This window comes from Amblyomma americanum, chromosome 1, assembly GCF_052857255.1.
Source record: "Amblyomma americanum isolate KBUSLIRL-KWMA chromosome 1, ASM5285725v1, whole genome shotgun sequence".
NCBI classification, from domain to species: Eukaryota; Metazoa; Arthropoda; class Arachnida; order Ixodida; family Ixodidae; genus Amblyomma; species Amblyomma americanum.
Genome location: NC_135497.1, coordinates 150,770,003 through 150,785,007, shown reverse-complemented (window position 1 = coordinate 150,785,007; position 15,005 = coordinate 150,770,003). Strand labels below are relative to the sequence as shown.

The 15,005-nt window shown below is 43.8% G+C and overlaps 1 protein-coding gene across 5 annotated transcripts in view; it reads right to left on the bottom strand.

The window, feature by feature from the left end:
* The window catches only part of RabGGTa (Rab geranylgeranyltransferase subunit alpha), a 63,508-nt gene that overhangs the window by 28,473 nt on the left and 20,030 nt on the right, over nt 1-15,005 (bottom strand). The window contains exons 1-7 of one of the 5 annotated variants that reach the window (XM_077647345.1): nt 10,986-11,088; nt 9,295-9,341; nt 8,695-8,805; nt 8,510-8,634; nt 7,989-8,173; nt 1,159-1,353; nt 569-652 (exon numbers count right to left, since the gene is read on the bottom strand). In XM_077647345.1, the coding sequence (XP_077503471.1) occupies nt 569-652; nt 1,159-1,353; nt 7,989-8,173; nt 8,510-8,634; nt 8,695-8,805; nt 9,295-9,297 (703 nt within the window). In that variant the 5' untranslated portion in view covers nt 9,298-9,341; nt 10,986-11,088. Of the gene's footprint in view, nt 1-568; nt 653-1,158; nt 1,354-7,988; nt 8,174-8,509; nt 8,635-8,694; nt 8,806-9,294; nt 9,342-9,674; nt 9,878-10,985; nt 11,089-15,005 lie in introns of those variants that run through there. The other 4 variants (XM_077647344.1, XM_077647343.1, XM_077647342.1 and 1 more) reach the window with 4 other exon arrangements.

Genomic DNA, 15,005 nt, shown 5'->3' with positions numbered 1-15,005 from the left:
GCTTTTAATATTCCTTTAATGCTATGATGCTTATTTAGATCTGTGGCAAGTGGTGCTCATCCACGGCTATAATTAGTGCAAACTGCATTCATGAGCACTACTCATCAACGGTTAGTACAGGTGACACATGTAATGCTCATTGCCTCGGGTTAATTTCGGTTTGGTTTTTAGGGGGTTTAACGTCCCAAAGCAACTCAGGCTATGAGGGATGCCGTAGTGAAGGGCTCCGGAAATTTCGACCACCTAGGGTTCTTTAACGTGCACTGACATCGCACAGTACACGGGCCTCTAGAATTTCGCCTCCATCGAAATTCGACCGCCACGGCCGGGATCGAACCCGCGTCATTCGGGTCAGCAGCCGAGCACCATAACCCCTGAGCCACCGCGGCATCTGCCTCGGGTTAATTTTAAACGATGTCAAATCTAGAAAAGGAGCCGAACAAAATAAAATGTACACAACACAGTCTTTTGTTTAGCAGACTACTACTATTAACAAAGTCCTAACTCCATGTCCTATGAAGACTAATCATATGCCATACATCCTTATTAAAAATAAATAAGACATTACCTCTTCCTGTCAACCACCTGTGGTAAAACCAGGCACTCTGATCTCCTGGATCCGTGAATGTTGCATTTTGGACCAAGCTGTACTCTTGTTCATTTAATGCAATAAAATGAAAAAGAACGTGTTATGCACAGCAGTTTAGCAAACTCACAGTATACAAGCCACGAGTAAATAAAAAAAATTTATCCGCTCCATTCAGAAATTTCGAGAGACTGATTACAGATATTGACGGTATGATGGATGGATAGATGCTCAGTGCAGCAATTTAAACAATCCAGCAGGTAACACAAATGAAAGAAATGAATGCTGCAATTAGGCAAGAAACAAACAATTCAAGTAAAACTTCACAAGGTGGTCATAAATGACTACAGCAAATCTTCAAAAGGTTTGATGCCAAACAGCCTCCTACATTTATGGCCTGCACGCCACGCATTTTTACAGAAGCCAGCTTTAAAATATAAACCAATAAGCGGCTATTTACAGTCATTCATTAGTTCCTCTAAGTGAAGAACAACATATTAGTTTTTGGCTCCTGACTAGTGCACATGCTTCTTCTGGTGTCAAGCTATGAGCTGAGGAAGTTTTCATGTTACCTTCAAGCAAAACATCTTCCTGGACTGTCCCTTGCCTAGGGCCAGGGTAAATATTTGGCAGCAATGAACTCCTATAGTGCCAGGCAGAGTAATTAGAAAAATTGGCAGCAATTCGGTCCATGGTGAAAGCAAGCTCCATTTCTCCAGTCACTTCAGTATGACCACACACAAATCGCCGATAGTCCCAGCAGTGAACTGCACATAAGCAGAACATACAAAAATATTGTTACCACTATGAATGTACCATTGTCAAGAGGTTTCTTTAGAAGAGAGAAAATTAAACAATACATCGGCATATAAACAATAAATTGGTATGAACAGCTGATGCAAAATTTGTGGCCATTAGGTATAAGAACACCTCAATCAAACATGAAACAAGGTGCAGGATATAAAACGGCTAAATGGTGCCAGCAAAACGCTCAATAGCTAGGAAAATTTTTACTGAATCAGTGCACCTATAAATGCAGTTTTTCTCAAAATGTATTTGTTGTTTATAAATCAACAGAAATGAGTGAAAAGTGAAAATTCCTAATTGAATCAAATAACGACCCTCAGAAAAAAACCTGGCTTTGAATAATCAATCAGATATGAAATATTTTCTGGTTTCTATATTGAACAACAAATGACAGAAGGGACAAAAATGTAAACAAGCATGATATACACCTTTCAAAGCATGTAGCTGAAAGAAAAGGACCATGCACTCTGTTGGGCAGCATGTAGTGAATGAAAAGTGAGAGAACAGCACATCTTTGGACACATTGACAGCAAGCATAATATATCAAATGAATAAAACATGAACAAATTCTACATGGAGACTGTTTAATTATGCACTGCTATAACAGCAACAAAGGTTGCTAATGGCAGTCAAAAAATAGACATAACAAAAAAAACTTGTCACATTGGTGTTGCAGGCACAGCAAGCTTACAAAGAAGGAGGCAACTTCACATGTATTGAGCCCCCGATTTTAGGCAAAACCACACCGCACCCCCTCCGTTAAAATCGTGATTAAAGAGGCACTGCAACACTATTCAATAAAGTCACAGTACGCCTGAGATATTAAACGACACTGCTCCACGGATATCCTCAAGCAAGAATTTTTTTTAATGCATTTGGTAGAAGCAAAGTTATCTGCAGTCCAAATTTGACTTTCAGCATCACCACACTTTTTAAATCTCCCATCTCGTCACTTTTTGCACTCTCAAAGGTCAGCGGTCCTCTGCTGACCTCACCCATCTTGCCCCACCGCCAGGCTGCTGACACATGTGGGAATTCCCCAGGAGACAGAGCGGAGGTTCCTGATGCACCGGCAATGTGGCTGACTGGCCACAGCCACAGCAGCTGTGTGACATCTGGAAGAATCTGGCCAATAGCAATTACTAAACCTAGAAACGTACATGCATGGCATGGAGGAAGGCACAAGTTTGAAAAGTCACCGAAAAGAGCTTTCCAACTTTCGAGCGGGATTGTGGGTTCTCTGCTGCATGTAGAAGTGTATTATTTGGCTCAAATTCCCATGGCAACACAATCTACTGATTGAGCGAGTTTATATATAATGCTCAAGGGGTGTTTCAGGGCCACTTTAAAGTGAACAAACATTTGCAAGTTCTGTATGCTTCAATGACCAAATAAAAATATCCCATTACTTCAGTCAGCTTTCATAAGTTCTGCGTATTCACGCTTCATAGCACACTACATGCTATGCCAGGGCAAGGTACAGGCAAATTTGTTTAATGCTTTTTCTTCATAGTAACTTAGAGGTGCCAAAACCACACACACACAAGAGAAGAGAACGGGACAGAGTTGCCACTCACAACTGGTTTAATTTGCAAACCCCCCCCCCCACACACACACACACACGCACGCACACGCACACACGCACACACACACACGCACGCACGCACGCACGCACGCGTGTGTGTGTGTGCATGCACGCACGCACGCACGCACATACACACACACAGTCAGCCAGTGCCTGCACACACACACACGCGCGTGTGTGTGTGTGTGTGTGCATGCACGCACGCACGCACATACACACACACAGTCAGCCAGTGCCTGCGCAAGGAACATATTCACACATTGTCTTACACCATAAGCATTGCTCAAAAAACTTTTTTTCTGCCTTATACACAGATATAGATGTTTCACTTATGCACAAACTGTCTTTCTTGCTGATATAGACTGCTTCAATCAGTGTGCGTGTGTGCGTGCGTGCGTGTGTGTGTGTGTGTGTGTGTGTGTGTGTGTGTGTGTGTGTGTGTGTGTGTGTGTGTGTGTGTGTGTGTGTGCGCGTGTACGTGTGCGTTCTCTGTTCCGTTCTCTTCTCTCATGTGTGTGTGGTTTTGGGCGCCTTCAAATTACAATGATCAATCACCAACTAACCCAACAAGTTCTCTTAATGCTTTTTCTGGTCAAAAACTCTTCCATAACACTAAGGAAGAGTTCCAGTCGCTGCTCAAGGCTGCCATGCAGTGGCCCCACTGTTAGGTAAAGAGCATCAGCCGAGGAGCACAGTGATGTCATGGCTGTTGAAGCGCCACCCATTGCGAATCTTGGCGCGCCATTCTACTTCTTCCATTGTTTTGTACACTTAGATAATCTGTAGTGCGATGTAACTGGACCCTTACTCGTGAGAGACAATCCAGTGCTGAACGTTTAATGCACACCAAGATGCCATTCCTGCCACACACGCACGACCAAGAAGGTCTCGCACTCGTTCCTCCACTTATTCAGAATAGTACGAGAAATGAAACTATGGCAAGACTAACGTCTGCAAAAAACATCTAGCATCATCCATGCCACAGAATTCACTGTGAACACGACCATAGTGTCGCTGCTATGAGAGAACTCTGACATCCTGGGAGTATTGGCAGGCCTGCCAAGGAGGAGGAGGAGGAGGAAAAACATTTATACAGAGCACAAAAACTGGGTGGGTTCAGTACGAGAACCCATTGGTCGTCATCATAATCCGGCCCCTCTCAACCAGCAATTTCTGGTCGAGTGGGCTGTGGCTATGAAGGGTTGCCTCCCAGCGCTCATGAGTAGGATCGGGATTGCTGTCCAAGTCTGGGTTTTCTTGACATTCCCAAACCGCGTGAAAGAGTGTGCCAACTGCTCCACAGAAGGGGCAGGACGAATGGTATGTTTCTGGGTACCATTTACTCATTAGGTAAGGATTGGACAGAGTATTAGTTTGTAGTCGCCTGATTATGTGCTCTTCATATTTACTTAGGGTTTTGTGAGGAAGAGGATATTTCCTTCTTGTGATCTTATAGTACTCCGTAATTTCTGCGTAGCTTAGTAATGGAGAAGGGTTGTCAACTATGTCAGAGAGAGGCTGCGTGCCAGATGCTCGGAGGAGGAGAGCTCGAGCAGCTGTGTTGGCCGCCTCATTGCCAGTCGTTGAGAGGTGCCCTGGCGTCCAGAAGATCTGGATGTTGGAAGGATTAGGCCTTTCCAAAATTTCCCAACACGGAGCGCCAACGCGGCCTCTGAGGTAATTGCGTACCGCTGCTTGTGAGTCGGACATAACCGTTGCCTCGCTGTTCTTTGATATCGCTAGTGCGATAGCTGCTTCTTCAGCCCATGTGATATCCACTGCTTGGATAAGGCTGCTTGCAATGATATCCCCCCGGGGTGAAACTGCTGCAATTGCCGCGACTCCGTTAACGGGTCCAGCCGCATTGACGTAGATCGTGTCCTTGTTTCCATCCCAGCGCTTAGAGAGGTGTCTAGCTCTGGCTAGTCTCCGTCCTCTGTTATATTCCTCATCTATGCGTTTTGGTATGGGGTGAGTCGTAATGTGTGATCTCATCTGCATGGGCATGTCGATCTTGTCAGCGACTTCCCGGGGTGGACTGATTCTCAGCTTCTGTAATATTTTCCTGCCAGGCTTAGATGTTGAGAGCCTGACAATTTGATAGGCCTGCCAAGCTAATGTTGAATATTATTAGTTTTCTCACATCATTTATTTATTCAACCTTTGTGCTTTGCCAGCTATTGCCCATTTTGAAAATTGCTGCGGATTACGTAAGGTACGAGATAAATTATGACACCTTTCCTCCTTCACATATGTAAATGCTTTTATAGAACAGAATTTTATTTCATGTGCCATCACGGACAAATCTACACGATGCGTGAGCATCAATCAAAGCTCATAGCTCTGTTGTCGGCCGGTGGTACAAAACCACACATGTTGAGCTGACAGTTGGACTTGGCTTCTCTAATATTTGCTAGTGAAATAAGGCTATCATTGGCAAACATCACTGCAATATGCCCATATCACCATTTGCATGCCCTCGAGGCTTCTGTCCCCAGTAGTATACACACTCCAGGAGGACAAAGGGTACAATGCCTGACAAGAGCCTTTCTTCCTTCTGTGTTTTAACAGTTTGTCACTCGCATTTTCTTAGTATTCCTTTATTTCAATTCCCTTCCTCACACTCACTGAGCACCTGTGCCCGTTTTCATGCGATAGTGTTGAGGCTCCCGTTCTAAAGAGAATCCGGCGGCGGCAGTGTTGTGAGCAGAAAAGCAGGTGGCACACCTGCCACCTAGGTGATGTGACCTTGTGACGCCATCACAACCTGCCCACCAGATTGTGAACTGCCCACCACAGCACGTGGCAGTTAAATTATTGATTGGTAGACCGCAGTGGTGGCCTGGTTGTTTCAGCATCTGCCTCAGATGTGGGAGATGTGGGGCTTCAATCCCCAGTGCTGCCGGGTACCCACCGGTGATACAACTGGTACAAGCCTTCCCCTGCCTGGTGCTCGACTTCTTTAGGGTGAAATGCTTGGGAAATGGATCTTTGACCCCACCTTGAGTAGAAGAAAAAACCTTGCGCCATGGCGCTCTTTGGCCACAGATGCCCTTGTGCCATAAAAATTCATCATCTTCATCAAATTATTGATTGGTCACGAAAGGTTGCTCAGGAAGAGAAACCTGGCCCTCAAAAGACACTCCAGTGGCTGAGTTTGAAACAGCCACCTGCCGGGGCAGTGGCACATCACTCAACCATTGTACCACTGTGCCAGGAGTAGTATGAGGACTTGCTTGTATTGCTTAAATAAAAATAACCGCTTTTTGCAGAGGCTGCATTATCACAGTCCCTTCTTTATGTGACCCTGAGACCCTCATTTATTCTATGCGTTAGCATTGGAAGGGTCCGTGCAAGCGGAAATGGCAACTGCCGGTATGCGTGGCCACGTCATCACACGTGGCCAACTAAGATATAACAAACTTTAGAACCAAGTTACTCTTCCCGAGCAACCTCATTGGTCCAATCATTAATTTAACTGCCACCTACATGGTGGGCAGTCACGCATGACGTAATGAGTACCCTGTGACATCCTCACAACTTTCCCACCATGGCAAGTGGCAGTTAAATTAATGATTGGTTGCGAGAGGTTGCTCGGGAAGAGCAACCTGAATCTCACAAGTCCCGCTGGTGGTTGTGTTTGAAACAGCCACCAGCCGGGGCAGTGGTGCATTGCTTAACTGCTGCATCACTGTGCCAGGAGTGGTATGAGGACTCCCAGCGATCTATGAATAAAAAGTAGAGATTGACCAATTCCACATATAATGGGCACGAACCCATTAACGCTATCATGCTATACCCTTAAGGTGGAGCTACAACAGAATCAGCAGCAACAGAAAATGATAATGCATTGAAATGATCAGCTGAGCACTGCCTAAGAGTTTATATTATTATTAGTAAGCTGATCAAAAATAAACTGCCCCTGAAGAAACTTGAGCATTTCACTTCTGCATCGTTAGCATTGAGCTCAGCAGACACGCCTTGACAGAGTGTGATGCCAGAATAGCTTGTTGCCTTGCCAAGAGCAGCCTGAAGGGTCAAGCTACAAAATAACTCTGCAAGAAATTAGTCATAGCATAAATTTTCGGTGGGGATAACGAAACGGTTCTATTCCCATTCTATTCTGTACTGATTATTTTTTACTTTTATCACTGACTTGAGTGACTCCACAGCTATGTTATCAAAAGGATATCCCAGTCAACACATTGAAGGACCTCAATGCGACCCACACTATGAGAGACGCCATAGTGAAGGGCTCCGGAAATTTCGACCACCTGGGGTTCTTTACCGTGCACTGGCATCGCACAGTACACGAGCCTCTAAAATTTCACCTTCATCGGAATTTGACCGCCGCAGCCAGGATCGAGCCTGCGGAATTCTTGCATCATAGAAACCATGGAGGGTGAATGGGCTCAAAATCCTCTTTGGACATTACTGCACAACAGTGCTCAACAAAAGTCTGGCTTGAAATGCCAAACTAAACACTATATTTTACCCTTGTTTTAGATGCAGAAATAACTCTTTAGTTTCATTTGCAACTCCATCAACTGTACAAAAAGGAAAATACTAAGACTACCCGAGCACTCAAGCTCAATGCAAACTTTCTCATGTAATGTGCTCAAGATACATTTAGTTGCCTAGAATTTATTGTAAATATGCTCGACAGGAATTCTGTTTAGAAGAACAAGGCACAGCAGAGGCCAGCAAGTCGGATGCATAAAATACCACAATTATGAATTGCCTATCAGTGTTGTCATTTTATTCCAGTTGCTCCTAAAGCTCCTGTCTGATGTGCAGCTATGTACTGTGAAGCAGTCTCCCCTGCACCAAATCTACAAACGTCAAGCTAGCAGTAGCATTGTGCAAATTCGTAACCGTGAGACAAATAAGTGAAGGCGGAAGACATCATCTGCTAAGCAGGATACGAGCAAAGTCTCCACAGACACTGCACCTGAAGGCAAAAGCAGATTTGCAATCAACCTGCGCTGTTCATGAAGTCTTTCAACTTACAGTTTCGCTCATCCTGGTCAAGAAAAAGGTTGCATAAGCGTAGCTCCTTGTCCCAATCCATGCCTGGAAAGGCTTCCATGGCCCAGGCACGGTGACTCCAAGCTCCATATGACTTGGGGTTTTTCTGCAAGGCTGCTTCAGTAAGAAGCAGTTCTCCTGCACCATCTTCAGCTGTTTTCTTGCAACTGCAATACCAAACGAACTGCGAGTTTTGAGTCCTGTTACCTGAATGGTGCATTAGAAGAATTATAAATTTCTACACCATATTAAAATAACCAGGCCCACTCATGGCCCTTTTCACATTAGAGTGCACAAGCACAAAAAAGATGCAGAGCATTACCTTGATTCTAGGCCAGAGACACCACAAAGATGCAATCTGAAAACTTACAACAGGTGGAAAGTCTTTAAACTGAGACATTAAATATTGATAGCCCGGCACGATACTTTTTGTAGTTGGCATATTAAATAAGTGGCATGCACCAAAACAAAAGCACAGAGAGTGTGCTACACCTAGCACTTGCCTTTTTTCGAAGTGCACCATGAACACCTCTCTGCGGATGTTCCACATGGTTGTGTAGTCTGGGTTGCTTTGAAGGATCTGACCGGTGACACGCAGCAGTTCATCATCAAATTCTCCCTTCTGTCGCTGGTCAGGCAGAAAGCAACTGACATTAACTAGCCAACAAGAACATGCTAGTGTGCTTACCTTTTCGATCACTTGCTGTGTTAAAGCCTTATAAATTTCCAGCTTTTTCTCCCTTTCTTTTCTCTTCTCCTCCTCCTTTTCTGCAGTTGTCTTTACCTTTACCCGTCCGTGCTTGTGAGAAAAAGACATTGCAGGTTACTGAATAGTCATGAACTTTCATTAGCACGAACTGCAGCTTGTAAAAAGGCAAATGACATTTTTCACAGGCTAGCAATTTATCGCTGGCAGTGAGCCGGGCTTGCAAGTCCCATTCACACCGCAAAATGCCTTAACATTGTCCAAAAGGTGCACCTTTATGTTACAATGTGCTTCTGCTGCGCCTAGTCCCTCGTGCTGCAGCAGCATATTCCGCTTTCATAGCGAACAACATATTAGTGCCCGGCTGTGATGTCACAGCATTACAATCCCGATGGAAAGCTGTCACCAACCAGTACTTGCCTTTTGCCAGTTAGCGAGTTCCGCAAATCGTTAACTAATGCCCAGTGCTCGCTGAACTACTAATGGCGCTGTTTGCAAAAGGAAGTGAGAAAAAAAAATTCTAACATTTCTCTAAAAAGATCCCACGGCCACCAGACCAGTGCAACCAATAGCTTTACTTACCATGATTATATTTTCTGAATGCCGTTTTCTCCTCTTTCCTGGTGAACCTTAAGAGCAGAGACAGACCCCAACAACTCAACAACCTCGTCCAGCAGCTTCCCTACAGTAATCACCCTGAAGTAGAGCACCCCTAAGACTGGGTATCAATAACTCGAAGCACAGTCCTCTTTCCCAACGTGACAATTTATTGAGCGCTGGTGAACAGCACTCACTAACACCAAGGACGTAGTTCAAGTGCACAGCACTTAACGATCATTCACGCTACAAAAACTATAATTTTCAATATAACTCAAACGTCATCCGAAACAGCAGTCCGCAAATACTGTATTAACCTCTAGCGCACAGTCAGACACACGTAGGCGCTAAAACGACTGTCCTACCATACAGGCTCAGAGGAAGCACTTTCAAACGGTAGCACTGGGACCTCCTAGGACCATTCCGTAAGCTCTTACTGCCACTCCCACCGAGATCGCAAACAAAGTCGGTACAGGGCGCTGTAATGTCGAAGTGCAGGTCCCGACAGAAAGAAGTTCGCCGTACAGAAACAAATCCGCCTTGCAGAAACTACAACGCTGCGGGATTCGGCTTCGGCTTTTTCTGCCTCGAAGTGGCGATAACGAAACGTCGCTAGAAAATTGCAGGCCACGGCAAGGTAGATGTCTTGGCCACGGCAGGTGCTAGAGGGGACACAAGCCACACGACTCACAAGTGAGACCTTCAATCAACTTCAAGATTTTTGTTTAAATAACACAATTCGCTTGTTTTAACTTTTCAAATGCTAACAAAATCTATAAATAGTTCTCGGTTGGAATTGCAGCCGTTACAGCTGGCTGATACGCAACTACGTCCTTGGGGCTTGCCTTTTTGTATTGTTCGCTTTTGTTGCCAAATATCTCCGCTGCAGTTACAGCGAACTAGTTCTAGTTCTTTGTACCGTAGTTGTTGTTTGTTGCACTGCGTGGTGCGGACGACATCGAAATGATGAGTTGATGGGTTATGTGTGACCCTGGGGCGAGGCACTTTCGGGTGCCAAGTCCCCTTCTCGTTTGACAACGGCAAAGCGCGCTTACTAGGTTGGAGCTGCAAGTGAATGGCAGTTCACCAATTTCACTTTCTACTTTAAACCATTAATTTCGTAACTGAATGCGAGTCGGCGATGTGACTGTCGTAGTGGTTGTTTCAAGAATTCATGTACGCTTTTTTATGCGTTTTTGCTTGCGTTTGGTGCGTTTCGCTTCACGTTCGGTGTTACGTAAAATCTGCATTCGAACGTGGTGTACTACTCGCATGCCGCTCCGATTTTACAGCGAAGCTGTATACCTCTACCATCCAAGGAAATTTTCGTGCCGTCGTCGTCTGCAAAAAAACGCCAAGCTAAAGAAAAACTACAAAACAAGCATCAAAACCACATAATGGATAAGGCGCGTGTGAACTATGGGGAACACCGTCCGATGCGTTCCGGTAAACATTAGGTTGGCTGCCAGCTCACGGTCGCCGGCTATTCGTTACTGCTCTGTGCACTGTTGCACATTTGAGTACTTTGTCAGCTGCTACATTTTTTTACTTACCACCACACTGCATGGACTTAGAAGGAAAAATTCCCTTAGATGCTTCAGACATGCATTATTGTGGCTCCGCTAGGTATGTCTCGACTGCTTGAGTTTACAACTTACATATCATTGTTTTCTTACCTAGGCAGTTATCGCTTCTCGGCCTTTTGGCTAAGATCAAAGTGTAGTCATCAAAATAATTTGTCCATCGTTCGTCACAAATATGAATGCCCACGTGCTGTGATTCTTAGCCGCACTGTCTCTTCCACTGTATGCCATATGGTGTGCCAAAAACATGTGGGCGAAAGTAGCGCAATTCTCGTTTTTGCATGAGCTCAGCAGATGTATTTAAAAAAAAAAAACTTACACCTATGCAAGTACTGCCTATAACGCCATTTTGAATTGGTTGTATGAATGGACGGTAGTTAAAAAAGAATTTTTTTTTTACTAGACGTTTTGGTATTGCAAATAGAAAATTGCTTATTATTTATTCCCATTGCATTTAACTAAGGGCAGTGACTAGAGCATACCATCCAATGGTAGCGTATTCAGCGTTATAATGTTATCCTACAGTGCACAAAGCACGCCTACCAGCCGCATCCGAAGCTTCTCAACAGCAGCCTGTGTCATCACTTTCTAAGGTCAGGTTAGAACAGCGTAGCCATCTTCTGTCATGCCATAGTATAGCCTTGAGTAAAATAAAATAAAAGCAATCTAAAACCTTGTATTTGAATTTAGAGGGCCTATGGGCCTATTCACCCTGCACTTGCATTTACATTGTTTATGAATTATTCTTTGGTAGGGTGTCTAGTCTAATGGTTATCTTCACAGTAAGTGAGCTTGCTTATTCCTGGTGCTTGCAGTGCAACCAGTGTTAATGTGACTTCGAGTGTGCTGCTTGCACAGGATTACCGTCGTGTAAGCAGCAATGTAGTGCTGTCTCACACAAGTATTTTTAATTACTCTGGTGAGCATCTGTGGCCGCAACAAAGTGTTCGTGGCCTCGTTCTCTTAAACAAAAAATTATTTAACTTTATCAAGTAGCAGCTGAGCACACGGGACAAGGCTCATGCAATATGGAAATGAAGCTTTGACGTAGAACTGAAGTGTTGAGATTCTTCATCGCCTTAACCCTTTGTGGGACAGTGGGACACATACGTCCCACATAGTGCTCGACTCTAAAGGGCTCGTACGAAGCAGAAGGAAACCGGAATCATTCTTGTGATGTGCTGCCACCTATTGAGAGGTTTCAGTACTTCTTTTAAATATAGTTTCAGCAGCCTCCACTAGATGAGGCAGTGAGTCCAGAACTTGAAACTTCGTTCTTTTTTTCTGATGCATTGGAAGTTTTCGACTATATGCGATCTGGCAGAAAAGAAAATCAACATGCCTGGTAAGTAATTCCTTTTTTCTGCATTCAGAGAAACAACCCTGGATTAAAATCAGCTCTTGTTTCTGAGATTTGAGCTGACATATAATGAGATAAATGCAAATTTTCAATACCATGCTGAAAAAAGTTGCACATTTTGCTAAGCCTAATGGCAGAATTTTGAGCGGTAATTTTCGAATTATTTGATCTAGAACTTGTCGTTGCTTTCTAATGCAGGGAAGCGATTTCTATCACAAGAAGAAGCTCTAGAGCTCTATTTTAGCATACCGGACGATCCGGACTCCAATGATTCGGATGGTGAAAGCACAGACGAGAATGTCATTCCCGAGCTTGCGCCTCCAAGTACAGATGAGGATGCCAGTGCAGATGAAATGGCTGCGTCAACGAGCAGACAGGCAAAACGCAAGGCAACCTATACAAAAAAGAAAACAAAGAGGCAGAAAAGATCGCTAGACCTGTGCGACAACATCGTGGAAAATGAGGAAGAAACGCCGGGCACATGGGGTTGTGACGAGCCAGACCATGTTCTGCAAATCCCAAAAACATGGGATCCTGAGATGTCACAAAAGTTGCCATCCAAACCGATTGAAGCTTTTTCACTCTACTTCGACGACGAAGTAATGCAGCTCCTTGTAGAGGAAACAAACCGCTTTGCAGAACAGAAAAACCGGCGAAAATGGAAAACGATCGGATGAAGTTCGGTTCATGGGAAGAGAGCACAACCCTGTGAAAGTGGAAAATAGGCGCAGATGCCGTTGGTGTTCCACGAGGGGGAAAGAAGTGCGAACAAGTTTCTTGTGCAAGGCATGCTCAGTCCCGCTTTGTGTGACCTGTTTTGGACCATTCCATGAAGTGGTTAGTCAACACTAACCTAGTGTGGCACCCGTGTAGGTCAATGGGATAAATACGTCCCACATTTCATTTTCCCATTTAGTGTCAATGGGACAAATGCGTCCCACATTTTTTTCTTTAACTATACCTAATAAAATTGTGAAATTTGTTCAGAATCATTTCTGTACGCCTCATTTTCAAGTGTAATAAAAATTTTTTTATAATTCTTGCAAAACATATATGTTGTCCCACAAAGGGTTAAAGTAGCTTGTTTTGGTGTTTTTTTTACCCTAGTCCGAAAGCCATTCAACTTTAGAGCTGTGATAATGGCTGCCACTAAAACCTGTGATTCTGTTTTCAGTAATGACCAAGGTACTCGACTCATTAGTGCATTAATCGCAACAAAAGTGTAGTCATTTGCATGTTGCCTATCTAGGTCAATGAAAGGCTAGGCCGTGCAGCCTGCGTCATACCTCAGTGTCCATAAATCTCCAGAACCGGAGCCTTTTTTTCATGAGCGGATATCTAGAGAGCACATATTTGTTTTCAGGAATCCAAATGGACTAATATCAATCCAAATGGACTAATATCATACATTGACTGAGTTTAAAGGAGTACAGACACCTAACTTTAGTTGCATGTTTCCTTCTCTATAATTATGCTCTAAATATTAGAATACATGGGTCACCACGGTGCTTTTTTGCCTATGGCCACCAAATAATTAGTAACTAAAAATGTCTTTCTCTCATACTGTTTTGCTTTCATCAATGCAACGATGGCTGTGAGGGCAAAGGCGACTTTAGGTCACATGAGGCATAAAAAAAACTGCAATATTCAATATAAATTACTGGTTAGTTTGTTATCATTTCGGCTCTTGAAGCGAGCTGGCTAAAGCATTGTAGCGAATTAAAACTTTACAACAGATTGTTGAGTAATCTTTATAAATTTCACAGGAGCATGGGAGCAGAGAAAAGGGGATCACATTAGGAGGTAAATTCCTGCCTCAAGGCCGTATTGCAGTGATTTTATTGTGTTGGATTGGATTGTAGTGATTGCATTGCAGTTTTTTTATGCGTCAGGTGACCTATACCAACCTTTCATGTCACAGCTCTTGCTCAGTTGTTGAAACTGAAACAGCGTCAAGAAGAAATTCAATTATAAATAATTTAGCGGTAACACAGGAATACCAGAGAGTGGTCCCTGCATACTGATGTCTAACGCATCATTTCAAAGAAGGAAACACACAAGCAAAATTTTGGTGTCTACAGACCTTGTAAGTTAGCTGTATCAATATGTACTCAAGCAGCGTCTTTACGAATTGTGCCAGGAAAAATATGGAAAAAACACTGTTATTATCATGGCCTTCCATTTCTGTAAGAATGCACATTAGAAGGTGTCAATGTTCCTGCAAGTCTGTTAAGCTTCTTCACCAGCACACTGTACAGTCTGCGGCACCCTTTGTGTATAGAGCTGTCAAGCACTGCACACCAATTACTAAAAACTGAAATTAGACAGTAGCCTTCTAGTTAAGGGATCATTACGACTTGCTTTCTTCGTATATACTGGTTTAGTTCTGTGCAATCATTTCCTCTAGAATCTAGCAGCTGGACTGAGGGTTACCTTTGTTTGCAGGGCAATGTGCTGCTTGAATGTTGTACACCAGGGTGAAGCAGATTGTACATGTTGCTGTCGCTCAGGTGGATAAATTTGATGGTAGCTAGTTTTTGGGGCTGTTTTTCTGTGCTGCTGCTTTACTACAGACATCACTTAATTCTCTTTGACCCTGTGAGTAAGATGACCTTATAAAACACTTGGCAGTGACCTTCAGGTATGCTGCCACACAAGGGAAATCTGTATGCTCAACGGCCTCAAGACTTTTTTCAACCCAAAAGGTTGCACACCCTGCACCTAGCACTTGGGATTGGCAAAGAAGTTAGACG